At 51.2% G+C, this 26685-nt stretch overlaps 1 protein-coding gene and 2 non-coding genes across 3 annotated transcripts in view; 2 read left to right on the top strand and 1 right to left on the bottom strand.

Annotated features, from left to right (window-relative positions):
• Positions 1 to 26685, bottom strand: part of LOC132590849 (collagen alpha-2(XI) chain-like) — a gene marked incomplete at its 5' end in the record, with an annotated part of 95169 nt that overhangs the window by 53446 nt on the left and 15038 nt on the right. Inside the window, 14 exon segments of the mRNA XM_060263781.1 lie at positions 313 to 366; positions 449 to 502; positions 618 to 662; positions 1120 to 1173; positions 5952 to 5996; positions 8992 to 9045; positions 12474 to 12527; positions 14107 to 14214; positions 14328 to 14381; positions 17560 to 17604; positions 19737 to 19790; positions 23007 to 23051; positions 24112 to 24165; positions 24260 to 24304. Of these exon segments, the coding sequence (XP_060119764.1) occupies positions 313 to 366; positions 449 to 502; positions 618 to 662; positions 1120 to 1173; positions 5952 to 5996; positions 8992 to 9045; positions 12474 to 12527; positions 14107 to 14214; positions 14328 to 14381; positions 17560 to 17604; positions 19737 to 19790; positions 23007 to 23051; positions 24112 to 24165; positions 24260 to 24304 (765 nt within the window).
• On the top strand, positions 7540 to 7611 carry TRNAT-GGU (transfer RNA threonine (anticodon GGU)). The gene has a single exon. It is a non-coding gene; the product is annotated as a tRNA-Thr (tRNA).
• On the top strand, positions 8024 to 8095 carry TRNAT-GGU (transfer RNA threonine (anticodon GGU)). Its single transcript has one exon. It is a non-coding gene; the product is annotated as a tRNA-Thr (tRNA).

Raw genomic sequence — 26685 nt, 5'->3', positions numbered from 1 at the left:
TTACTGCAAAGGAAACACAAAAAGGCTTAAGCAGAGAGTAACCTCTGAGTACTTCAAGAACTCATTTTCCGTAGAACATTTCTAGGCCACCTTTCCAGAAGGCGGCCGGGCGACTACATCGAAAGGTGAAAATATAAAGATCGGAGATAAATCATTACCTGGTAGCGTGGAAATAAGGAGTACAAGCAGAGTAGAAGGAAGCGGAAGAGAGTAGCGGGGGCGGAACAACCTAGAAGCAACCAGAAGCATTAAGTAGTAGTAGCAGCAGCAAGAGAAACGGGGCAAGAGAAACCCATCCAGAAGGGGACTTACAACTTCTCCACGCTGTCCAGGGTGGCCTGGCAACCCGTCCTTTCCGGGGGGACCCTGCGGACAGAGGGTAGGAAAGGCGTCAGGGGGCCAGGAAGGGGGAGTGGGGGAGAAGGGCAGAGGGGGGCTGCTGACTCACCGGCGGTCCTTTCGGTCCAGGGAACCCGTTTGGCCCTTGCGGTCCCGGCAGCCCCTGAAGGAGAAAGAGCAGCCCGTGAGGAAGGAAGGGAGGGTCTTGTGAGTCCCGCCGCCCTGTGGCATGGAGCGCCAGTTGTGCCCGGCTGAGGTGGTCCGGGGGGCTCACTCACCCGCTCGCCGGGAGGTCCTGCCGGTCCTTCACTGCCGGAGGTGCCCTGCGTGGAGAGACGACAAGGAAGAGGGGAAGGGAGATCTCAGAGGGGCGCGCAGGTGGGAACGGTTGTGCCCGCAGAGCCGCTATCCTGCACCTGCTGCGTGGCTTGCGTGTTCATGGGCGCATATAAGCGCACGCGTACCATTTCCACGTGAGGCTTAAACCTCCATTTGCCCCACCCCCAGCCTTAGGACCAGCCCGTGGTTACGTGGGAGAAAAGCATTTTCCTGTAAATATTACACGGGCGAGAGCCAGAAGGCTCACTTGCATTACAAATGCCCGGCAGTTTTTGCATTGGGCCTCTGAGGCCGGCTGCAGCTGCTCCGGCTGTCACTTTTTCACACACTGAATGGCACAGGCCATGCCCCGTCCCCCCCCCCTCCCCCAGAAGCCCCACGCAACCCCTTGGGGGTACACCAGCCTCCCCCCCCCATTCCCTCGTGGCCCCTTAAGCCAACCTTTGCTCCCGGCTTCCCCGTGGCTCCTCTTGGCCCGCGCTGACCTCGGGGGCCCTAGAGAAAGGGAGGAGAAAACATGGGGAGGTGAAGCACAGAATTAAAGCCGGGGCTTCTCCCCACAGACCGCCCCCCTCCCTCTGCTGTCTTCAGGAGCCCAGAAAAGAAGGCCCCCGCCCAGCAGAACCACAAGCATTGAGAGATCTATACTGAAGGGCCTTCTCCTCCCCCGCACCCCTCCCAACACCACTTAGAGGCAAAAATATCTTCTGTGGCAAGACTGTGACGTCTGACCGGCTGCCAATCAGGTTCCAAGCTTGACCACGCCTGTTGGCATGTCCCGGAGCCCGGAGGATCCAGAACAGGGGTGGCCGAACTAGGTTAAAGTAAGAGCCGCACAGAGTAAATTGCAGCTGCTTGAGAGCCGCCAATTCTATGCCATGCGGTTTGTCGGCTATCCCAATCTCGATGTAGTTCTTTTTTGTAATGCTGGGACGCATTTTACGATATCGCAGAACTGCTGCAGCGCCGCAAGCCTGCGGAACCTACGAAGACAACAATGTGCGCAACTCGATCGCCGTAGTGACAGATTACTATGTAATAAAGCGCACACGCGAAATGCAAAACACAATTCACAAGGAATCCTGACGTGCAGGCTGCCGACTTTAAAAAGTCCCGCTTCGATTGCCACTCTTCCAGCAAAGGGTGCCCCATGAATTTTCAAAAAAAGACGTCCCCGTTCAACGCCGCTCGCCGTTGACCTTCCCAGTGCGTTGCTTACTGCTAAACGTTTTTTAAGGTAGTGTGGGAATGTAACTTCTCCAGGAGGATTCCAAATTGGCGTGATGCTGTAAGGCGGCTCAACTTCTCCTGGAGAAGTTACATTCCCACACTATCTTTAAAAAGCAATTAGCAGTAAACGACGCACTGTGATCAACAGTGAGCGGTGTTGAACGAGGACGTCCTTTTTGAAAATTTACGGAGCGCCCTTTGCTGGAAGAGTAGCGATCGAAGCGGGACTTTTTAAAGTCGGCAGCCTGCACATCGAGATAACTTGTGGAAGAAATTTCATGAATTATGTTTTGTATTTTGTATTCGCACTTTATTACACAGTAATTTGTCACTAAAGAAGAAGAAGATATTGGATTTCTATCCCGCCCTCCACTCCGAAGAGTCTCACAACTATAACGATTGAGTTGTGCATACTGTTGTTCCTGTTGAACCTATGAATACGGAACACAGTCCCTAGAAGGGTGGTTCACACCCAAAACGAAATTGGACCAGTTCTCTTTAGTCGTCGGACTGAAGAAGAAGATGATATTGGATTTATATCCCGCCCTCCACTCCGAAGAGTCTCAGAGCGGCTCACAATCTCCTTTATCTCCCTCCCCCACAACAGACACCCTGTGAGGTGGTTGGCGCTGAGAGAGCTCTCCCAGCAGCTGCCCTTTCAAGGAAAACCTCTGTCAGAGCTCTGGCTGACCCAAGGCCATTCCAGCAGGTGCAAGTGGAAGAGTGGGGAATCAAACCCGGTTCTCCCAGATAAGCATCCGCACGCTTAACCGCTACACCAAACTGGCTCTCTGTGATAGCCATGGCTGACCCAAGGCCATTCCAGTAGCTGCAAGTGGAGGAGTGGGGAATCAAACCCGGTTCTCCCAGATAAGAGAGCTATGGCTGACCCAAGGCCATTCCAGCAGCTGCAAGTGGAGGAGTGGGGAATCAAACCCAGTTCTGCCAGATAAGAGAGCTCTGGCTGACGCAAGGCCATTACAGCAGGTGCAAGTGGAGGAGTGGGGAATCAAACCCGGTTCTCCCAGATAAGAGAGCTATGGCTGACCCAAGGCCATTCCAGTACCTGCAAGTGGAGGAGTGGGGAATCAAACCCAGTTCTCCCAGATAAGAGAGCTCTGGCTGACGCAAGGCCATTGCAGCAGGTGCAAGTGGAGGAGTGGGGAATCAAACCCGGTTCTCCCAGATAACAGAGCTCTGGCTGACCCAGGGCCATTCCAGCAGCTGCAAGTGGAGGAGTGGGGAATCAAACCCAGTTCTGCCAGATAAGAGAGCTCTGGCTGACCCAAGGCCATTCCAGCAGGTGCAAGTGGAGGAGTGGGAAATCAAACCCAGTTCTGCCAGATAAGAGAGCTATGGCTGACCCAGGGCCATTCCAGCAGGTGCAAGTGGAGGAGTGGGGAATCAAACCCGGTTCTGCCAGATAAGAGTCCGCACACTTAACCACTAATCCAAACTGGACTGGATTCGTGCACAGGATGTCTTTCTAACTGCATTCTGTACTGTGAAATTTTTTTGTACTATGTATTGTGGCTAAATATTACACCAAGAAATAGTTTCATAAGCAGAGAGAGCACCTTGTTGTTCTTCCCAATCGCCTGGTGGTAGCCAGAGACCTCTCACTGCTATAACCTTACAAGCTCTTCGTGTCTCCTCTAAGCTGTGCAGTCTTGTGAGCAAAAATTCTACTTTGTGAGCTACTGGCATGAACGTTGTGAGTGACTGCCTCAAATAGGTTGCTCTGGGGCCATTTTTCCTGAGCTGAGACAAAAATGTGTGAGCAAGAGGCTAAAAAACTGTGAGCTAGCTCACACTAGCTCAGCTCAGAGGGAACACTGCTTATAACTGATTTCCAGGCAACAGAGATCCATGCCTCTGAAGAAAATGGTCGCTTTGGGAGCGGCCTTCCAGAGCATAGAACCCCACTGAAGCCCCTCCCCAGACCCCGCCTTCTTCAGGCTCCACCCCCTCTGCCCTCCGGGTATGTCCCAAACTGAAGTGGCACCCCTAGGGCCATCCTGAATCCACCATCCTGAATCACAGAATCATAGATTCAACTTTTAATATTTCATCTTGGTTTAGACTGTACGTTGTTTTAGTGTCTTCTCTTGTTATAAGCTGCCCCGAGCCCCACATGCAGGGAGGGGCAGCCTAGAAGCCTAAACAATAAATGGAAATAAATTAACAAACAGAGTTGGAAGGGACCTCCAGGGCCATCTAGTCAACCCCCTGCAGAATGCAGGAAACTCACAAACACCTCCCCCTAAATTCACAGGATCTTCATTGCTGTCAGATGGCCATCTAGCCTCTGTTTCAAGACCTCCAAGGAAGGAGAGCCCACCACCTCCCAAGGAGGAAGCCTGTTCCACTGAGGAACCACTCTAAACTCACAAACACCTCCCCCTAAATTCAAAGGATCTTCATTGCTGTCAGATGGCCATCTAGCCTCTGCTGAAAAACCTCCAAGGAAGGAGAGCCCACCACCTCAAGAGGAGGAAGCCTGTTCCACTGAGGAACCACTCTAAACTCACAAACACCTCCCCCTAAATTCAAAGGATCTTCATTGCTGTCAGATGGCCATCTAGCCTCTGTTGAAAAACCTCCAAGGAAGGAGAGCCCACCACCTCCCGAGGAGGAAGCCTGTTCCACTGAGGAACCGTTCTAAAGGTCAGGAATCCTAGAGTTGGAAGGGACCTCCAGGGTCATCTAGTCCAACCCCTGCACAATGCAGGAAACTTACGAACACCTCCCCCTAAATTCACAGGATCTTCATCGCTGTCAGAGAGCCATCCAACCTCTGCTAAAAACCTCCCAAGAAGGAGAGCCCACCACCTCCCAAGGAGAAAGCCTGTTCCACTGAGGAACCGCTCTAACTGTCAGGAAGTTCTTCCTAATGTTGAGCTGGAAACTCTTTTGACCTAATTTCAACCCTTTGGTTCTGGTCCTGCCTTCCGGGGCCACAGAAAACAATTCTACACCATCCTCTAGACAGCCCTTCAAGTCCTTGAAGATGGTGATCCTATCACCTCTCAGCCGCCTCCTCTCCAGGCTAAATGTGCCCAACTCCTTCAACCTTTCTTCATACGACTTGGTCTCCAGACCCCTCACTATCTTTGTTGCTCTCCTCTGGACCCGTTCCAGCTTGTCTATATCCTTCTTAAAAGGAAGGAGAGCCCACCACCTCCTGAGGAGGAAGCCTGTTCCGCTGAAGAACCGCTCTAACGGTCAGGACGTTCTTCCTAATGTTGAGCCAGAAACTCTTTTGATTTAATTTCAACCCAATGGTTCTGGTCCTACCTTCCGGGGCCACAGAAAACAATTCCACACCATCCTCTATATGACAGCCCTTCAAGGACTTGAAGATGGTGATCCTATCACCTCTCAGCCGCCTCCTCTCCAGGCTAAACATCCCCAGCTCCTTCAACCTTTCCTCATAGGACTTGGTCTCCAGACTCCTCACCATCTTCGTCGCCCTCCTCTGGACCCTTTCCAGCTTGTCTATACCCTTCTTGAAATGTGGTGCCCAAAACTGAACACAAGACTCCAGGTGAGTTCTTCCCAGAGCAGAGTAAACCAACCCCATCACTTACACGTGAACTGGACTGGGTCAAATGATTTCTACTCCACTTTCTCACTGAGACTCAAAGCAAATTCTACAAGGGAGGTCAAACAACTCCAGGAACAACGACTTCCTAAGTATTCAGAAGGAGGGAAGGGAGCATCTCCCAGGCCTCTTGCTGGAAACGAAGGGCCCGTGAGAGGCCAGAAGGAGAGCAGCTGGAACGGAAAGAGGGCCCAAAGGGTCCTGTTCCCGCACCGCGTGTGCAGTGCCTGGAAGTGGAATATGTCACACGGGGATGCTCTAGGAATTTGTGGAAAACTCTGTGGTTTCACATGGCGACACTCTAGCAATTTTGGGGAGGGGAACTCTATGGTACGATTTCTGGGGGATGTCGTTGTGCCGTGTGCATGTGTGAAAGAAGTCCCCCACCGGCAACTCTACTTAAAATTCAAAAATACCAACACAGCTCCGAAGTACTCACCGTGGGCCCGCGCTCTCCTCGGGGGCCTGCCTTCCCAGAGAGACCCTGCAATGGAGGAAGAGAACAAGGCAAGGCCTCAAAAGCCGAACGCTGCAAAGACCTTTCCCTTCTTTTGACGCGGCCCTACCAGCAAGTGGAAAGGAAAGGAAAGGTCCCCTGTGCAAGCACCAGTCGTTTCCGACTCTGGGGTGACGTTGCTTTCACAACGTTTTCACGGCAGACTTTTGACGGAGTGGTTTGCCATCGCCTTCCCCAGTCATCTCCACTTCACCCCCAGCAAGCTGGGGACTCCTTTGACCCACTTCGGAAGGATGGAAGGCTGAGTCAACCTGGAGACGGTGACCTGAATCCAGCTTCCGCTGGGATCGAACTAGGGACCTGAGCAGAGGGCTCCGACTGCAGTACTGCAGCTTTACCACTCTGCGCCACAGGGCCCTGTAAGCATGGGGGAAAAGGAAAAGGAAAGGTCCCCTGTGCAAGTACCAGTCGCTTCCGACTCTGGGGTGACGTTGCTTTCTCAACGTTTTCACGGCAGATTTGTATGGGGTGGTTTGCCATTGCCTTCCCCAGTCCTCTACACTTTCCCCCCAGCAAGCTGGGGACTCATTTTACCGATCTCAGAAGGATGGAAGGGTGAGTCAACCTCGAGTTGGCTACCTGAAGACCCAGCTTCCGCCGGGGATCGAACTCAGGTCGTGAGCAGAGGGTTTCGACTGCAATACTGCAGCTTTACCACTCTGCGCCACGGGGTTCAGCAAGTGAGGGAGGGGCAAAATCCCCAACTGGCCTACACAGAAGCAAGTAAAATACATGCAGGGGAGCTGTAAAACACTGAACGAGGGACCACTGAGCATGTACAGAGTGCTTTTTTTCTCCACATACTCCCACCCCAACAAATCTTGTGCAGTCTGGATGAAAGACCAGAAAGGGTCTTCCCAGGCCAGAGAGTGGGACTCGGAAGTGCTGGAACCTCCCGGGGGGGGGGGGGTTACAAAAGAGTCTGTGAGACAGACAGGACTACTGTGGGCCAATCTTCCTGTTGACTCTCCTTGCGTCTATTATTACTTTGAAACTGAGAAAAACTGCGCCGCTCTGTAGGTGGACTGCACACATACAGTCCCGGTTCTGCTGAATTAGATAGCGTTTGAGCACTGTGGCGCTTGATCTGGATTCCTGGAAGTACCAAAAACCAGAGAGTCTAACAGCAGGACGGCTCTCCTCAGTTCCCCACCAATGGAGTGGGATCCTTTCCACCCGCAAATCACATCTGAAGCTTCCAGGGCAGGGGTGCCAAACTCATTTGTGATGTGGGGAGGGAGGGTGGCTCAGGGGTAGAGCATCTGCTTGGTAAGCAGAAGGTCCCAGGTTCAATCCCCGGCATCTCCAACTCAAAAGGGTCCAGGCAAATAGGCGTGAAAGACCTCAGCTTGAGACCCTGGAGAGCCATGAATGGGGCTGTGGCTCAGTGGTAGAGCATCTGCTTGGTAAGCAGAAGGTCCCAGGTTCAATCCCCAGCATCTCCAACTAAAAAGGGTCCAGGCAAATAGGCGTGAAAGACCTCAGCTTGAGACCCTGGAGAGCCATGAATGGGGCTGTGGCTCAGTGGTAGAGCATCTGCTTGGTAAGCAGAAGGTCCCAGGTTCAATCCCTGGCATCTCCAACTCAAAAGGGTCCAGGCAAGTAGGCGTGAAGAACCTCAGCTGGAGAGCCATGAATGGGGCTGTGGCTCAGGGGTAGAGCATCTGCTTGGTAAGCAGAAGGTCCCAGGTTCAATCCCCGGCATCTCCAACTAAAAAGGGTCCACGCAAGTAGATGTGAAAAACCTCAGCTGGAGACCCTGGAGAGCTGCTGCCAGTCTGAGCAGACAATACTGACTTTGATGGACCGAGGGAGGTCTGATTCAGTAGAAGGCAGCTGCATATGTTCTTTAAGGGAGGGACGGTGGCTCAGTGGTAGAGCATCTGCTTGGTAAGCAGGAGGTCCCATGTTCAATCCCCGGCATCTCCAACTCAAAAAGGTCCAGGCAAGTAGGTGTGAAGAACCTCAGCTTGAGACCCTGGAGAGTCATGAATGGGGCTGTGGCTCAGTGGTAGAGCATCTGCTTGGTAAGCAGAAGGTCCCAGGTTCAATCCCTGGCATCTCCAACTCAAAAGGGTCTAGGCAAGTAGGCGTGAATAACCTCAGCTGGAGAGCCATGAATGGGGCTGTGGCTCAGGGGTAGAGCATCTGCTTGGTAAGCAGAAGGTCCCAGGTTCAATCCCTGGCATCTCCAACTAAAAAGGGTCCCGGCAAATAGGTGTGAAAAACCTCAGCTTGAGACCCTGGAGAGCCACTGCCCGTCTGAGAAGACAATACTGACTTGGATGGACCCAGGGGGGTCTGATTCAGTAGAAGGCAGCTTCAGATGTTTACATATGAGGGCCAGATCTGACATAAATGAAACCTTGTTGGGCCAGACCATGCATGTCATAAAATGTAATGCCAGGTAGCAGAGATATTATAAAGGACACAGGCAAACACAATTAAAGGTTTTCTTTTTTTTTAAATAAAACATGCTTAAAAGATGAGCAATTCTGCAATATTTTATTCTGGGGGTGGCCAACGGTATCTCTCCAGATAACTCCCATCAGCCCCAGCCATTGGCCACGCTGGCTGGGGCTGATGGGAGTTGTAGGCAAAAAAAAACATCTGGAGAGCTACCGTTGGCCGCCCCTGTTTTATTCGATCGTCTCTGATAACTGAAGGAAGTGAGAGAAAGGGAGAAGGAAGCAGATTTGCTTGCGGGCCTGATAGGAGCCCTTCAGGGGTCTAATCTGGCCCCTAAGTTGGATATTTGAAACTTCTGCTCTAGGGCATTTCCCTGCCTGGCCCCTGGAAGACCCTCTCTTCTCAGCCCCCCACTCTGCATATCGGGGCAACACAAGAGGAGCCTCCTGGCCCCAAAATTAGGCCTTCCTCCCACCCTTCTTATCCCTTCCAAGGCCGGGATACCTCCCCCCTTCAGAGAGGATCTTGGAATACGACAGGGGCTGCTGCTTACCCGTCCTCCTTTCTCGCCGTTTGTCCCAGGGAATCCGGGGAAACCTTGTGAGCCCTGGGGAAAGAGAAGGGGGAAGAGACAGGCGGTGAGGAAGGTGGCGTGGAGGCGAGAAAGAAGAAAGTCACCCGGAGGAAAAGTGCTTGGCAGATCCCTCCTAGGAACGCAGAACCACAGAAGGCATCAAAGGCCCCAGGGAGAGGAAGGAATTGTATGTATTTACGCTGTTTATCCTCCGCCTGCTTCTACAAGGCAGACCAAACACAACTGACAGGACGGGACACTCAGTTAAGAAAGCAATAAGGAGCTGAAACAAAGCGCGAGGATTAATGCGGCCTGTTAAACAATGCAGAAAGAAGAAGACTGGAGATTTATACCCAGCCCTTCTCTCTGGATCAGAGACTCAAAGCGGCTTAGAATCATAGAGCTGGAAGGGACCTCCAGGGTCATCTAGTCCAACCTCCTGCACAAGGCAGGAAACTCACAAACACCTCCCCCTAAATTCACAGGATCTTCATTGCTGTCAGATGGCCATCTGCCCTCTGTTTAAAAACCTCCAAGGAAGGAGAGCCCACCACCTCCCAAGGAGGAAGCCTGTTCCACTGAGGAACCGCTCTAATGGTCAGGAATCATAGAGTTGGAAGGGATCTCCAGGGTCATCTAGTCCAACCCCCTGCACAATGCAGGAAACTCACAAACACCTCCCGCTGAATTCACAGGATCTTCATTGCTGTCAGATGGCCGTCTAGCCCCTGTTTATACACCTCCAAGGAAGGAGAGCCCTCCACCTTCCGAGGAAGCCTGTTCCACTGAGGAATTGCTCAAATGGTCAGGAAGTTCTTCCTAATGTTGATCTGGAAACTCTTTTCATTTAATTTCAATTCATTGGTTCTGGTCCTACCTTCTGGGGCCATAGAAAACAATTCCACACCATCCTCTAGAGGACAGCACTTTAAAGCTTTCCATCTCCTATATCTTATCCCCCCACAACAGACACCCTGTGAGGTGGGTGGGGCTGAGAAGGTTTTCCCAGAAGCTGCCCTTTCAAGGACAACTCCAGCCGTAGCTGTGGCTAACCCAAGGCCATTCCAGCAGGTGCAAGTGGAGGAGTGGGGAATCAAACCCGGTTCTCCCAGATAAGAGAGCCCTGGCTGACCCAAGGCCATTCCAGCAGCTGCAAGTGGAGGAGTGGGGAATCAAACCCGGTTCTCCCAGATAAGAGAGCCCTGGCTGACCCAAGGCCATTCCAGCAGCTGCAAGTGGAGGAGGGGGGAATCCAACCCGGTTCTCCCAGATAAGAGAGCTATGGCTGACCCAAGGCCATTCCAGCAGCTGCAAGTGGAGGAGTGGAGAATCAAACCCGGTTCTCCCAGATAAGAGAGCTCTGGCTGACCCAAGGCCATTCCAGCAGCTGCAAGCAGAGGAGGGGGGAATCCAACCCGGTTCTCCCAGATAAGAGAGCTATGGCTGACCCAAGTCCATTCCAGCAGCTGCAAGCGGAGGAGTGGGGAATCAAACCCGGTTCTCCCAGATAAGAGAGCTATGGCTGACCCAAGGCCACTCCAGAAGCTGCAAGCGGAGGAGTGGGGAATCAAACCCAGTTCTCCCAGATAAGAGAGCTATGGCTGACTCAAGGCCATTCCAGCAGCTGCAAGTGGAGGAGTGGAGAATCAAACCCGGTTCTCCCAGATAAGAGAGCTCTGGCTGACCCAAGGCCATTCCAGCAGGTGCAAGGGGAGGAGTGGGGAATCCAACCCGGTTCTCCCAGATAAGAGAGCTATGGCTGACTCAAGGCCATTCCAGCAGCTGCAAGTGGAGGAGTGGGGAATCCAACCCGGTTCTCCCAGATAAGAGAGCCCTGGCTGACCCAAGGCCATTCCAGCAGCTGCAAGTGGAGGAGTGGGGAATCCAACCCGGTTCTCCCAGACAAGAGAGCTCTGGCTGACCCAAGGCCATTCCAGCAGCTGCAAGCGGAGGAGTGGGGAATCAAACCCGGTTCTCCCAGATAAGAGAGCTCTGGCTGACCCAAGGCCATTCCAGCAGCTGCAAGTGGAGGAGTGGGGAATCAAACCCGGTTCTCCCAGAAAAGAGAGCTCTGGCTGACCCAAGGCCATTCCAGCAGCTGCAAGTGGAGGAGTGGGGAATCAAACCCGGTTCTCCCAGATAAGAGAGCTCTGGCTGACCCAAGGCCATTCCAGCAGGTGTAAGTGGAGGAGTGGGGAATCAAACCCGGTTCTCCCAGATAAGAGAGCTCTGGCTGACCCAAGGCCATTCCACCAGCTGCAAGTGGAGGAGTGGGGAATCAAACCCGGTTCTCCCAGATTAGAGAGCTCTGGCTGACTCAAGGCCATTCCAGCAGCTGCAAGCGGAGGAGTGGGGAATCAAACCTGGTTCTTCCAAATAAAAGTCCCCACACTTAACCACTACACCAAACTGGCTCTTACTACAGTGTAAGAGCACAGTTGCAGCCACGGATAAAACAAAGTAGGCACAGAGGAACAATCTATGGCCCCCCACCCCCTTATGCCACACTTCACGCTGAAACGTAGCTGTTACAGGGCAGCCCGATTTCCTGGGCCAAAATGCCTCTGGACCGGCTCTGTTTTGCACAGCCTCCCACACTCCTCCAGAAAACTGTTCCACAGGGTGGGGGGGCCACAACAGAAAAGGCTATATGTGAAGGTAGTTATCGGTTTTGCCCCTTGGCAGGTTGGCACTTGAAGCAACAAAACTGGGGTGGCAGAAAATGGCGGGAGAGGTGGTCCCACAGGTATGGGAATGCCAAAGCCATAAGCTTGTATTTGTAGCTGGGATTCTTGGCCACAATGTGCATTACTTTGCACTTGGCCACATCGAACCTCATCTGCCACATTGACGCCCACTCACCCAGCCTCAACAGATCCCTTTGGAGTTCCTCACAATCCTCTCTGGTTCTCACCACCCTGAACAATTCAGTGTCACCCTCAAACTTGGCCACTTCACTGCTTCCTCCCAACTCCAAAGCATTAAGGAACAATGGCTTGGAGGATGCATTTCATAGAATCATAGAGCTGGAAGGGACCTCCAGGGTCATCTAGTCCAACCCCCTGCACAATGCAGGAAACTCACAAATGCCTCCCCCCAAATTCACAGGATCTTCATCGCCGTCAGATGGCCATCTAGCCTCTGCTTAAAAACCTCCAAGGAAGCAGAGTCCACCACCTCCCAAGGAGGAAGCCTGTTCCACTGAGGAATCGCACTAACGGTCAGGAAGTTCTTCCTAAAGTTCAAGTTGCTTTCTTTCCCCCTCCCCCTCCTCCATGTATTAGCCCATCTTGATTTTTAACCAAAATTCCATCACGTGGGCTCTCCGGACCTCAAAGGATAACACCGAACGTGGACTGAAAAGGGCAGCCTCAGAGGACAGCGTTTGGGCCTCATGCCCTTCTGCTTCCCTTCCTTCAAACCATCAGGGTCAAGGGCCTTCTTGAGCAGGAGCTACTGACCTTGGGGCCCAGTCTCCCCGGGTAGCCAGGCAGACCCGGAACTCCCAGCTTCCCCTGCGGAAAAATGAGAGAGAGAGAGATGAAGAAGCAGGGCCGGTATCAGGCTGTCTCGTTTAAAACAAATTTTTATTATTCTGCAACGTATTATAATAACATTCAACTGTTATTAAATGTTTAGTACCGTTGCATTGCATCCCATCTGCCACCTCCCTCCCCCTTTTTCGTGACCTCCACCGGTGCATTTTACTTAGAGTGCTAAAAAGAAATAAAAGGTAGTGTTAACATTTTAAGAATCTTCATTAAAAAAAAAAGTTTAGCTATAGTAAATTAAAAATAAGGGGAAAAACCATTCACTATGATGACGATCCATCTTCTTTATACTCCTTTAGTCCTCAGTCTTTTTCGTAAAAATAAAATGGAAGAAAAATAAATTCCCATAGTCTCACTTTAACGATAATCCTTATCAAAATAGGTTGGGAAAAAAAATAAGAAAGGGTATAATCCCATATAGGGTTGCCAAGAAATATCTGGGGACTTTGGGGGTGGAGCCAGGAGACTTTGGGGGTGGGGCCAGGAGACATTAGGGGTGGAGCCAAGATCAAGGCTGTGACAAGCATAATTGAACTCCAAAGGGAGTTCTGGCCATCACATTGAAAGGGACGGCACACCTTTTGAATGCCTTCCTTCCATAGGAAATTATGAAGGATAGGGGCAGCTTCTTTTGGGGCTCATAGAATTGGACCCCCTGGTGCAATATTTTTGAAACTTGGGGGGTATTTTGGGGAGAGGCACTAGATGCTATACTGAAAATTTGGTGCTTCTACCCCAAAAAACAGCCCCCCCAGAGCCCCAGATACCCACGGATCATTTCTCCATCATTTTCTATGGGAATAAATCTCCATAGGGAATAATAGAGTTCCCAGCAGACATTTCCCTCCCCTCCCCTCCCCCCACTTTCTGATGACCCTGAAGCGGGGGGGGGCCTCCAAACCGGGGGATCCCCTGCCCCCACCTGGGGATTGGCAACCCTAGTCCCATAATCACATTTTTAAACTATAGTTCGTTTACGTTTCCTCTAGCCTTTAACTATTGTCAAAAATCTGGCGCCCTAGGTGAATCACCCACTAGCGCTCCCCCCCCTTATTTAAAAATATAGGAGAAAATGAAGGTGCCAAACTTGAAACTTTTTTACATTTTTAATTTACCGATTTTTAACGTCTGATTTTTCCAAAAAAACCCAAAAGGAAATGTGATAGTTATTTTAAAAGATTGTGGAAACGGGTGCTCGCCGGCTACGCCAGAAAGCAGGATGGCGGGATAGGATGAGGTGAGAGGCCGAGTCGTGCATCGGGGAGAGCGAGGGGGTGGCTTGGCTTTGTTGAGGGCAGCTGGGTGATGGGAGAGGACAAGGTGACAGCTGGCAGGAGCCAGAGTCAGGCGTCGGGGAGGGGAGGGGATGCCCAGTGGTGCCCCCTAGGTCAGGTGGCGCCCAAGACGACTGCCTATTTTGCCTACTTCCACGCACCAGCCCTGTTGGAAGAGACGAGCTCCAGCCACACGCCGCAGAGGACACCCACCATCCCCCCACCCCCTTCAAGGAGCCTGGCCGCAGCCAGCCGAGACCCTTCCTCACCTTCTCTCCAAGAAGACCGAGGGGGCCTGGATCTCCAGGGGGGCCGGTCCGCCCTTTGGGACCCTCTGGGCCGTCCTCACCTCGGGATCCTGGGACACCGACTTCCCCCTGAGCATGGAGAGAAGGCAGAGTGGGTGAAGCGGAAAGCAGAACTGCCCAAACAGGCGTGGAGAAGACAGGGGCGGTTTCCTGGAGGGAGGAGCAAAGGGGGGCACACTCACCCGGTCGCCTTTCACCCCCAGGTCCCCCTTGAAGCCAGGGAATCCTTCTTCTCCCTGCAGGAAACAAAAACCATGAGGTCGAATTGGGGGGAGTCATCGATTTCTGGGTCTCCCCTCCCACCCCACAAACAAGCACGCCATCTCTGTCAGGAGGCAAATGTTGCTCTTGGGCCGTGGTGTGCAGGGTGAGTAAGTGTAGGACACAGGAGTGTCCTCTTATGGCTCCTCTTATGTTGTTATGTGACACAGTGTTGGACTGGATGGGCCATTGGCCTGATCCAACATGGCTTCTATTATGTTCTTATGTGACACAGAGTGTTGGACTGGATGGGCCACTGGCCTGATCCAACAGGGCTTCTCTTATGTTTTTATGTGACACAGAGTGTTGTACTGGAGGGGCCACTGGCCTGATCCAACAGGGCTTCTCATGTTCTTATGTGACACAGAGTGTTGGACTGGATGGGCCATTGGCCTGATCCAACATGGCTCCTCTTATGTGACACAGAGTGTTGGACTGGATGGGCCATTGGCCTGATCCAACAGGGCTTCTCTTATGTTCTTATGTGACACAGAGTGTTGGACTGGATGGGCCATTGGCCTGATCCAACAGGGCTTCTCATGTTCTTATGTGACACAGAGTGTTGGACTGGAGGGGCCATTGGCCTGATCCAACATGGCTTCTGTTATGTTCTTATGTGACTCAGAGTGTTGGACTGGAGGGGTCATTGGCCTGATCCAACATGGCTTCTGTTATGTTCTTATGTGACACAGAGTGTTGGACTGGATGGGCCATTGGCCTGATCCAACATGGCTTCTCTTATGTGACTCAGAGTGTTGGACTGGAGGGGTCATTGGCCTGATCCAACATGGCTTCTCTTATGTTCTTATGTGACACAGAGTGTTGGACTGGATGGGCCATTGGCCTGATCCAACAGGGCTTCTCTTATGTTCTTATGTGACACAGAGTGTTGGACTGGAGGGGCCATTGGCCTGATCCAACAGGGCTTCTCATGTTCTTATGTGACACAGAGTGTTGTACTGGAGGGGCCACTGGCCTGATCCAACAGGGCTTCTCATGTTCTTATGTGACACAGAGTGTTGGACTGGATGGGCCATTGGCTTGATCCAACATGGCTTCTCTTTTGTTCTTATGTGACTCAGAGTGTTGGACTGGAGGGGTCATTGGCCTGATCCAACATGGCTTCTCTTATGTTCTTATGTGACACAGAGTGTTGGACTGGATGGGCCACTGGCCTGATCCAACATGGCTTCTCTTATGTTCTTATGTGACACAGAGTGCTGGACTGGAGGGGCCATTGGCCTGATCCAACATGGCTTCTCTTATGTTCTTATGTGACACAGAGTGCTGGACTGGAGGGGCCGTTGGCCTGATCCAACAGGGCTTCTCTTATGTTCTTATGTGACACAGAGTGTTGGACTGGAGGGGCCATTGGCCTGATCCAACAGGGCTTCTCATGTTCTTATGTGACACAGAGTGTTGTACTGGAGGGGCCACTGGCCTGATCCAACAGGGCTTCTCATGTTCTTATGTGACACAGAGTGTTGGACTGGATGGGCCATTGGCTTGATCCAACATGGCTTCTCTTTTGTTCTTATGTGACTCAGAGTGTTGGACTGGAGGGGTCATTGGCCTGATCCAACATGGCTTCTCTTATGTTCTTATGTGACACAGAGTGTTGGACCGGATGGGCCACTGGCCTGATCCAACATGGCTTCTCTTATGTTCTTATGTGACACAGAGTGCTGGACTGGAGGGGCCATTGGCCTGATCCAACATGGCTTCTCTTATGTTCTTATGTGACACAGAGTGCTGGACTGGAGGGGCCGTTGGCCTGATCCAACATGGCTTCTCTTATGTCCTTATGTGACACAGAGTGTTGGACTGGATGGACCATTGGCCTGATCCAGCAGGGCTTCTCTTATGTCCTTATGTGACACAGAGTGTTGGACTGGAGGGGCCATTGGCCTGATCCAACAGGGCTTCTCTTATGTTCTTATGTGACACAGAGTGTTGGACTGGATGGGCCATTGGCCTGATCCAACATGGCTTCTCTTATGTTCTTATGTGACACAGAGGCTGGACTGGAGGGGCCGTTGGCCTGATCCAACATGGCCTCTCTTATGTTATGCTCTTATCCCACCTGAAGGATGGCTGGGAAGCCCATAACTTAATCAAGTCAGCCATCCAAACTGCCGTAGTATCTCTGTTTTCTTTGTCTTTGGCATATATTTTAGTTCTGTCCCCTTGTTATAACTGCACCCCCACCTTCGTCTGTCTTTTTCAAGGTCTATCACCTCTGTCTTTACTGAACAAAGTTTGAGTTTATTGGCACCTTTAAGACCAATGAAGTTTCATCCTGGGTGCTGCATGATTATACACAGAATAAAACTTGGTTGGTCTTGAAGGTTCCACTGGCCTCCGACTTTGTTCTGCCGCTTCAGACCAACAAAGCGACACCTCCCCCACCTCCGCCGATCCATCTCTCTCTTCACTGTAAGCACATGCAAGTTTGATAATCGGCAGGGGTCGTTTTGTAGAAAAATAGGTGGTGGAGCTCATTAGCATAATTAATGAGCAGTTGCCGCCCCGCCCCCCCAAGCCGAAAGGAACTCGATGCAAGAAAGGAGAGCCCTGGGTGAGTGAGGCCTGCTAGAGATCCAGCCAGCCCAAGCAGGCCTCGCTCACCTGGGGCTCTCCTTAGCCGCCCCCCCTCCATAGTCAAAGCCACCCGCCACCCAAAATCACAGAAGAAGTGGGGAAAGGGTGGCAGGGGCTTCCCCAGGGGCTCATGAGGGCTGCTGGGGGTGTGGCAAAGCCCCTGGCGGCTGGCTGGCTGCTTGCTCTCCTCATCCAGGGATTGTTATGCAGCTGCACCTCCTATTCAGTGGACAAGGTAGGTGGGGAGGAGGAGGGGGAACCCTTAGAAAGGTTCAGGAGCTGCGTGCTCCTGTGAGCTCCTGCTGAATCTGAGGCCCGATAATCAGCACAGTCACTCACAGTTTAAGGACAGCTGAAATATTTTTTTATCAGAAGGATTTCTGGCACGACAGAGCCAATGACGGAAGCCCACCCTAGGCTGAGTTGGCTTGCGTGGACGGACCATGGCTCATGGGAAAGGAAACCTCTGACTGGCCCCAGGAAATCTGTATCTTGGAATATCCCTCACCCCAGTTCCCTTCCCGATCTTCGTCCCCAAGACACCACACTTACCTTCTCCCCTTTGTGCCCTTTCAATCCACGGATGCCATCAACGCCCTGGGGAGGGGTGAGAAAGTACAGGGAGGTTATAGTGTGGGGCGGGGGGTGGGGGAGGTGAGTCTTAAAGGCAGAGAAGACCTCAGCTCTTGGTCTCCACCTTTGGGACAACAACTTGGCCAGGGTGAGGGAGGGTCCTAAGGGGAGCCCCCACCCCATGCAACGGTCTTCCCCAGGTATTACATGTATTAAAATTATTTCTCCCTGGGCTAAAGGGATTCTTTTCTCATTATGTTTTTCAAAGAGCTGCACACAGGACGGTGAGGAGATATTCAGCTGTGATTCAGCTGTGGAGATCTCCCTGAAGAAGAAGGAGGAGAAGGAGAAGAAGGAGGAGGAGGAGAAGAAGAAAGTGGAGGAGGAGAAGGAAAAGAAGAAGGAGAAAATGGAAAAGGAGGAGGAAGAGGAGAACGAGAAGAAGAAGGAGAAGAAGGCAGAGGAGGAGAAGAAGAAAGGGGAGGAAGAGAAGGAAAAGAAGGAGAAAAAGAAAAAGGAGGAGAAGAAGGAAAAGAAGAAGGAGGAGGAGGAGGAGAAAGGGGAGGAGGAGAAGGAAAAGAAGAAGGAGAAAAAGAAAAAGGAGGAGGAAGAGGAGAACAAGAAGAAGAAGGCGGAGGAGGAGAAGAAAGGGGAGGAAGAGAAGGAAAAGAAGAAGGAGAAAAAGAAAAAGGAGGAGAAGAAGAGAAAGGAGAAGGCGGAGGAGAAGCAGGAGGAAGAGAAGCTGAAGAAAAAGGAGGAGAAGGCAAAGAAGGAGGAGGAGAGGAGGAAGGAGAAGAAGGAGAAGAAGAAAGAGAAGGAGGAGAAGGAAAAGAAGGAGAAAAGGAGGAGGAGGAGGAGGAGGAGAGAAGAAGGAGGAGGCGATAGAGGAGGAGAAGGAGAAGAAGGAGGAGGAGAAGAAGGAGAAGAAGACGAAGGAGAGGGAGAAGAAGAAGAAGAAGACGAAGGAGAGGGAGAAGAAGAAGAAGAAGGAAAAGAAGAAGGAGGAGGAAAGGAGAAGAAGAAAATTAATAACCCGCCCTTCTCTCTGAATCAGAGTCTCAGAGCAGCCTACAATCTCCTATATCTTCTCCCCCTACAACAGACACCCTGTGAAGTGGGTGGGGCTGAGTGAGCTCTCCCAGAAGCTGCCCTTTCAAGGACAGCTTTGCAAGAGCCGCGGCTGACCGAAGGCCATTCCAGCAGGTGCAAGTGGAGGAGTGGGGAATCAAACCCTGTTTTCCCAGCTAAAGAGTCCACCCACTTAACCACTACACCGAGCTGGCTCTTAACCAAGTGCAGTGATGGGACAAATTCTGCTGCCAGTTGAATTTTGGCTCCTGCGTAGCTGAGAATGGAAGCACAGGGGCGGCCCCCAGGAAGAAGCGTTGGCAGCTTCAGACCTCGATGCCCCTCCTTGTCCTACAGATCCCTTGATAATCTGACCCTCTTCGGCTCCACAATTCAAGGATCTGAGTGGGGTGAAGTCTGCTCTACTCCCAAATATGGTTCCTCCCAACCCCCCCAAAAGCCAGGGGCCTTGCCCCTCCCCCTTTCTCAAGGGCATGGCGCTCGATACCTGGAGAGCCAGTTTGGTGTAGTGGTTAAGTGTGCGGTCTCTTATCTGGGAGAACCGGGTTTGATTCCCCACTCCTCCACTTGCACCTGCTGGAATGGCCTTGGGTCAGCCAGAGCTCTCTTATCTGGGAGAACCGGGTTTGATCCCCCACTCCTCCACTTGCACCTGCTGGAATGGCCTTGGGTCAGCCAGAGCTCTCTTATCTGGGAGAACCGGGTTTGATTCCCCACTCCTCCACTTGCCCCTGCTGGAATGGCCTTGGGTCAGCCATAGCTCTGGCAGAGGTTGTCCTTGAAAGGGCAGCTGCTGTGAGAGCCCTCTCCAGCCCCACCCACCTCACAGGGTGTCTGTTGTGGGGGAGGAAGGTAAAGGAGATTGTGAGCCGCTCTGAGACTCTTCGGAGTGAAGGGCGGGATATAAATTCAATATCTTCTTCATCTTCTTCTTCTTCCTTTCACTCTGCTTGCCAATGCAGAAAGGATGTCCTTTGGGGGTGAGAAATGGCACTTCTGCGTATCGCATGCTAGGGATGATGGGTAACCTGGTCGTGTCAAGCCCTGTGAGCCAATCGGGTACTTACCTTCCCGCCACGAGGGCCTGGGTAGCCAATTGGACCTTGAGGACCAGACGGGCCCTGGAAGACACAGAGAAAAAGCAGGGAGGGAGACCAATTTAGAAGCACAACGATCAGTTCCTTCACCCTGAACACTTACACAAGAAAAGGAAGAAGCTTTCGCATGCATGCAGATGCAGAGCGTATCTGAAGAAGTGTGCTTACACACAAAAGCTTATCCTCAGAATAAAACTTGGCCCGTCTTCAAGGTGCCCCTGGACTTAAAGCTTTGTTCTGCCGCATCAGAGCAACATAGCTCTGCGCCTGAATCCACTTACAGAACAGTCCGAACTTTTCTCCTCACCCCACCAGCAATCTGACTCCTAGGTCTTTTAAATGCTGGGTGGCAGACAGAAATCCAGCTGGAGTAGCTTTCCTCTATCACTGCCTCTACGTCAAAAAGAAGAACTGAATTTCGACCGGCTACGCGGCGGTGAAAAAAGGCACAGGAAATGGAGATGGCACCTCGCCGCCTTTTGGGGGGGGCTGTATCAACAGAAGTCTAGTGTCCAGATCACGTAATGTGATGGTATCGCTTTACTCTGCTCTGGTATGACCTCACCTGGAGTATTGTGTTCGGTTTTGGGCACCACATTTTAAGAAGGCTCTAGACAAGCTGGAGCAGGTCCAGAGGAGGGCGACGAAGATGGTGAGGGGTCTGGAGACCAAGTCCTATGAGGAAAGGGTGAAGGAGCTGGAGATGTTTAGCCTGGAGAGGAGGTGGCTGAGAGGTGATAGGATCACCATCTTCAAGTCCTTGAAAGGCTGTCATCTACAGGATGGTGTGGAACTGTTTTCTGTGGCCCCGGAAGGTAGGACCAGAACCATTGGGTTGAAATTAAATCAAAAGAGTTTCCGGCTCAACGTTAGGAAGAACTTCCTGACCGTTAGAGCGATTCCTCAGTGGAACAGGCTTCCTCCTTGGGAGGTGGTGGGCTCTCCTTCCTTGGAGGTTTTTCAACAGAGGCTAGATGGCTATCTGACAGCAATGAAGATCCTGTGCATTTGGGTTAGGTATTTGTGGGTTTTCTGCATTGTGCAGGGGGTTGGACTAGATGACTCTGGAGGTCCCTTCCAACTCTGTAATTCCTGACCATGAGAGTAGTTCCTCAGTGGAACAGGCTTCCTCGGGAGGTGGTGGGCTCTCCTTCCCTGGAGGTTTTTCAACAGAGGCTAGATGGCCATCTGACAGCAATGATGATCCTGTGAATTTGGGTTAGGTATTTGTGGCTTTCCTGCATTGTGCAGGTTTTGGACTAGATGACCCTAGAGGTCCCTTCCAACTCTAGGATTCTACGATTCTTTGTCACTTAACTAGCTCTCCCGTCCTTATCCCAGGGCTGCTTGGAATCTCTCTCTGCTCCTGAAATAAGGGCCCTTTTTTCCTCCACACCACTGTGCTCCCTGCAGGGAGAGGTGTATATGTGCGTGTGTTTGTGAACAGATACACCCACACATACAATGGGCGTTTTCGCACTTACCTTACGCCGGAGCGACGTCCCTCTTCACCGCACAGCGTCTGCGCGGATTTCGCACTAATTGCTCCGCAGAGCCCGGAAGAGCCGCAAAGTCCCGCGGCTTTTGTGTCGCAAATGTAAACCACCAAAAACCAGTTTACATTTGCGACGCAAAGGCCGCGGGACTTTGCGGCTTTTCCGGGTTCTGCGGAGCAATTAGTGCGAAATCTGCGCAGACGCTGCGCGGTGAAGAGGGACGTCGCTCCGGCGTAAGGTAAGTGCGAAAACGCCCAATGTGTCTCCAATGCCTTAAATCTGTGGTCCCCTTTTGTGGGCCGTGGTTGTGCTGCCCCCTGGTGGATAGAGAAGGCATCCATTTCTCCCACCCCCCCTGGGAGCTTCAATGGACACCTCTTCAAGGGAGGAGGCGGGGAAACAGAACATGTGAATACGGACCGAGGCTGTGTCTGCAAAGTATCTTCTTGAGTGACCAAGGGTCTGATTCAGCCCAAGGCACCTTCGCGTGCGTGGGGTCCTCTCTAAGTTGAGAGTGTGTCAGCGAGCTCGCAGTTTTTTTAGCCTCCGGCTCACATATTTTTGTCATAGCTCAGGAAAAATGACCCCCCAGAACAAACTAATCTAGGCAGCAGCCCAGAACTTGAATGCCGGTAGCTCACGAAGTAGAATTTTTGCTCGCAAGACTCTGCGGCTTAGAGGGAACATGGGTGGGATCATGTGTGTCTCACTTCGTGTCAGGAAAGTCACAGTTTACATAAAAACATAAGAGAAGCCATGTTGGATCAGGCCAATGGCCCATCCAGTCCAACACTCTGTGTCACATAAGAACAGAAGAGAAGCCATGTTGGATCAGGCCAATGGCCCATCCAGTCCAACACTCTGTGTCACATAAGAACAGAAGAGAAGCCCTGTTGGATCAGGCCAGTGGCCCCTCCAGTCCAACACTCTGTGTCAAACAGTGGCCAAAATTTTTATACATACACACACACTGTGGCTAATAGCCACTGATGGACTGGATGGGCCATTGGCCTGATCTAACATGGCTTCTCTTATGTTAATCTTTAATCTACACAGAACAACCAAAGAAAGAAAGAAAAGGGGGGGGGGGAAAGTTCAGATTCTGGTCTTCAATACAAGCTTATTGACCAGAGATTTCAGTTACTAAGGAATCTCAAGGCTATGGAAAATAAAACCAGCTTCTCATTAAATATAAAAGGATTTTAAGTTAGCCCTCTTGAAGGTGGCTATGCTTGTGGCCGCCACCACCTCCTGTGGCAGTGCATTCCACATGTTAATCACCCTTTGGGTGAAGAAGGACTTCCTTTTATCCGTTTTAACCTGTCTGCTCAGCAATTTCATCGAATGCCCAGGAGTTCTTGTATTGTGAGAAAGGGAGAAAAGGACTTCTTTCTCTGCTTTCTCCATCCCATGCATAATCTTGTCAACCTCTATCATGTCACCCCGCAGTCGACGTTTCTCCAAGCTAAAGAGAAACCTTTCTTCATAGGGAAAGTGTTCCAGCCCTTTAATCATTCTAGTTGCCCTTTTCTGGACTTTCTCCAATGCTATAACCGCATTGTTCTAAAATGTGTCTTCCCTTCTCTGGCTGTTTTGGAGGGGATCCGGTCGCTTGGATGCCGTGGGCATCAGTTGTGTTGTGGCCTTACTGCACTGAACTGAACTTTGCAGGGCCCTGAGTTTCAGAAAGCCCCCACCTGAGAAAAAAAATCTTTGGATGATGCCTTTCACGGCCTGTTCTTACCTGGTTTCCTTTGCTTCCAGGGTGACCTTCTTTTCCAGGGTGGCCCTAAGAGAACAGAATCGGTGTGAGAACATTGGTTTAGTGATAATGGGTTTGAATTTGGCTAGGAAATGGCATCTGTAGGTAGTGGAGACCAGAGAACTTCCTGTTCAAAATGGCTGCTAGGCCAGCCTGAGCACTTCCTGTTCAAATCGGTCGCTAGGCCAGAGAAAGCTTAAGCACTTTATGATCAAAATAGCTGCTAGGCCAGAGAAAGCCTGAGTACTTCCTGTTCAAAATGGCTGCTAGGCCAGCCTGAGCACTTCCTGTTCAAATCGGTCGCTAGGCCAGAGAAAGCTTAAGCACTTTATGATCAAAATAGCTGCTAGGCCAGAGAAAGCCTGAGTACTTCCTGTTCAAAATGGCTGCTAGGCCAGCCTGAGCACTTCCTGTTCAAATCGGTCGCTAGGCCAGAGAAAGCTTAAGCACTTTATGATCAAAATAGCTGCTAGGCCAGAGAAAGCCTGAGTACTTCCTGTTCAAAATGGCTGCTAGGCCAAAGAAAACCTGAGCACTTCCTGTTCAAAACGGTCACTAGGCCAGAGAAAGCTTAAGCACTTTATGATCAAAATAGCTGCTAGGCCAGAGAAAGCCTGAGTACTTCCTGTTCAAAATGGCTGCTAGGCCAGAGAAAACCTGAGCACTTCCTGTTCAAAATGGCTGCTAGGCCAGAGAAAACCTGAGCACTTCCTGTTCAAAACAGTAGCTAGGCTCATAGAATTGGACCCCCTGGTCCAATCCTTTTGAAACTTGGGGGGTATTTTGGGAAGAGGCACTAGATGCTATACTGAAAATTTGGTACCTCTACCCCAAAAAACAGCCCCCCCCAGAGCCCCAGTTACGCGCAGATCAATTCTCCATGATTTTCTATGGGAATAAATCTCCATAGGGAATAACAGAGTTCCCAGCAGACATTTCCCTCCCCTCCCCCCGCTTTCTGGAGACCCTGAAGCGGGGGGAGGGCCTCCGAGCCGGGGGATCCCCTGCCCCCACCTGGGGATTGGCAACCCTACGTGTGGGGCAAGAGACGGGCTTGAGAGACTGCAGGGAGGGGGCAAATACTCACAGCGGGTCCGTCCATGCCAGACATCCCTGGTACGCCAGGTTTCCCTCTGGGGCCCTGAGTGGGAGAGAGGAAGAAACATGTCAGACCAGCAGTGGCTCGGCACCCTAGCCCAGACGTCCCCACAGCAGTCGAGTGGGGCAAATCTCACCTTTTCTCCCGGAGGCCCCATGGCGCCTTGTGGTCCAGGCAGACCCTAGAAAGAAACCCGGAGGAAGACACAACGTCAGATAGTCCGGGCTGACTTTTCTGACACCAACCCCCTGGATCCCCCCACGTTTCCAGTCCCCCAGTCCCCAGTCGAGAACTGCTAAAGCCACTGCAAGAAATAGACTTCCTGCATGTAAATTACCTCTGAGCATTGCTTCCAGATTATCGAAGTATATCAATCGGAAGAAGTTACTAATCGAAACACGAAATTTTACCTGGGGATCGTGTTATCGATAGTAATTCTCTTCAATATCTGAATCCATTCGACAGAACATTCATAGCATCGTTGAATAGCCTGTCTATTTTTGGCAAGGAGAAGTCTGCGTGTCAACAAAAAAACTACTTTTCAGTAGTGCATCCTTATGGACTCTTATGCGATGGGCTTTTCTACCTTGTACTGAATTCTTTATTGTTGTTTTGTTTATATAAATACATTGGTTTTGTGAATGACTCTATTGAAAGAGTGGTTTAATTCTCGAAGTAATTTCCCATTTGATAAATAAGATTAGCGAATTTGAAAGTCTTCTTTAAGGTGTTGCGATTCATTTGCAAAGAACACATTTTTCTTGGTTTGCAACTTCCTGTGGCAGGCTGTTTTGTGAGGTAGAGGCACCAAATTTTCAGCACAGCATCCAGTGCCTCCCTTCCAAACACCCTCCAAGTTTCAAAAAGATTGGAGTAGGGGGTCCAATTCTATGAGCTCCAAAAGAAGCTGCCCCATCCTTCATTATTTCCAATGGAGGGAAGGCATTTTAAAAGGTGTGCGGTCCCTTTAAATATGATGACCAAAACTCCCTTTGGGGTTCAGTTGTGCTTGTCACAACCTGGCTCCTGGTTCCAACCTCAATGCCTTCCAGCCCCATCCCCAAAGTCTCCTGGCTCCACCCCCAAAATCCCCAAACATTTCTTGAATTGGACTTGGTTACCCTAGATCAAGAGTGTCAAACATCTGGCTTGGGGGCCGAATCAGGCCCCCAAAGATCTGGCTGTCATCTGCTTCCTTCTCCTTCTCCCTTGCTTCCTTCTGCATCACAGCTTGCTTTGCCAGGTTTGCTCAATCGCACAGGAGCTACAGAGCAAAGCCTCTATTTTCTTCACCGACTGAGACTCCTCCCTTGGGGAGGAAGGGGGGGGAGTAAGAGCTTGCTTTGCCAGGCTATCACAGTTGCACAGCAGAGCTACTGAGCCAAGCCTCTCTTCCTTCTATTGGCTGAGGCTCCTCCCCTTCCTGGTCCCCTGGGGAAGGAAGGAAAGAGCCAGAGATTCCTTTGCCTGGTTCCCTGGATCCCATGGGAGAGATACAAAGAAAGCACCTTTAAGACCCATGAGTGCTAATGTTTTAAGCATGTTTTAAGTTTTTAAAAAGATCTTTGAGGTTTGCTCAATCGCACAGGAGCTACAGAGCAAAACCTCTGTTTTCTTCACTGGCTGAACCTCCTCCCTTGGGGAGAAAAGGGGGGAGAGTAAGAGCTTGCTTTGCCAGACTATCACAGTCGCACAGCAGAGCTACTGAGCCAAGCCTCTCCTCCTTCTATTGGCTGAGGCTCATCCCCCTCCTAGTCCCCTGGGGAAGGAAGGAAAGAGCCAGAGCTTCCTTTGCCCGGTTCCCTGGATCCCATGGGAGAGATACAAAGAAAGCACCTTTAAGACCCATGAGTGCTAATGTTTTAAGCATGTTTTAAGTTTTGTTTAAAAAAATCTTTAATTGTGTTTGTCTCTGTGTGTGTCCTTTGTAAAGTTTATATATTTGCTATTTAATCTTAAATAGGTACACATAGGGTTGCCAAGTCCAATTTAAGAAATATCTGGGGACTTTGGGGGTGGAGCCAGGAGACTTTGAGGGTGGAGCCAGGAGGAAGGCTGTGACAAGCATAATTGAACTCCAAAGGGAGTTCTGGCCATCACATTTAAAGGGACGGCACACCTTTTCAATGCCTTCCTTCCATAGGAAATAATGAAGGATACAGGCACCTTCTTTTGAGGCTCATAGAATTGGACCCCCTCGTCCAATCTTTTTGAAACTTGGGGGGTATTTTGGGGGGAGGCACTAGATGCTATACTGAAAATTTGGTGCCTCTACCTCAAAAAACAGCTCCCCAGAGCCCCAGATACCCGCGGATCAATTCTCTATTATTTTCTATGGGAATAAATCTCCCTAGGGAATAATAGAGTTCCCAGCAGACATTTCCCTCCCCTCCCCCCACTGTCTGACGACCCTGAAGCGGGGGGAGGGTCTCCAAACCAGGGGATCCCCTGCCCCCACCTGGGGATTGGCAACCCTAGGTACACATATGTTCCGGTCCAACGCGGTCCGGCCCGACAAAGTCTCATTTATGCCAGATCCGGCCCTCATAACATATGAGTTCG

The sequence above is a fragment of the Heteronotia binoei genome, unplaced genomic scaffold (genome assembly GCF_032191835.1).
Source record: "Heteronotia binoei isolate CCM8104 ecotype False Entrance Well unplaced genomic scaffold, APGP_CSIRO_Hbin_v1 ptg000878l, whole genome shotgun sequence".
NCBI classification, from domain to species: Eukaryota; Metazoa; Chordata; class Lepidosauria; order Squamata; family Gekkonidae; genus Heteronotia; species Heteronotia binoei.
The sequence above is the reverse complement of the archived record's forward strand: the minus strand, read 5'-3'. Positions and strand labels throughout refer to the sequence as shown.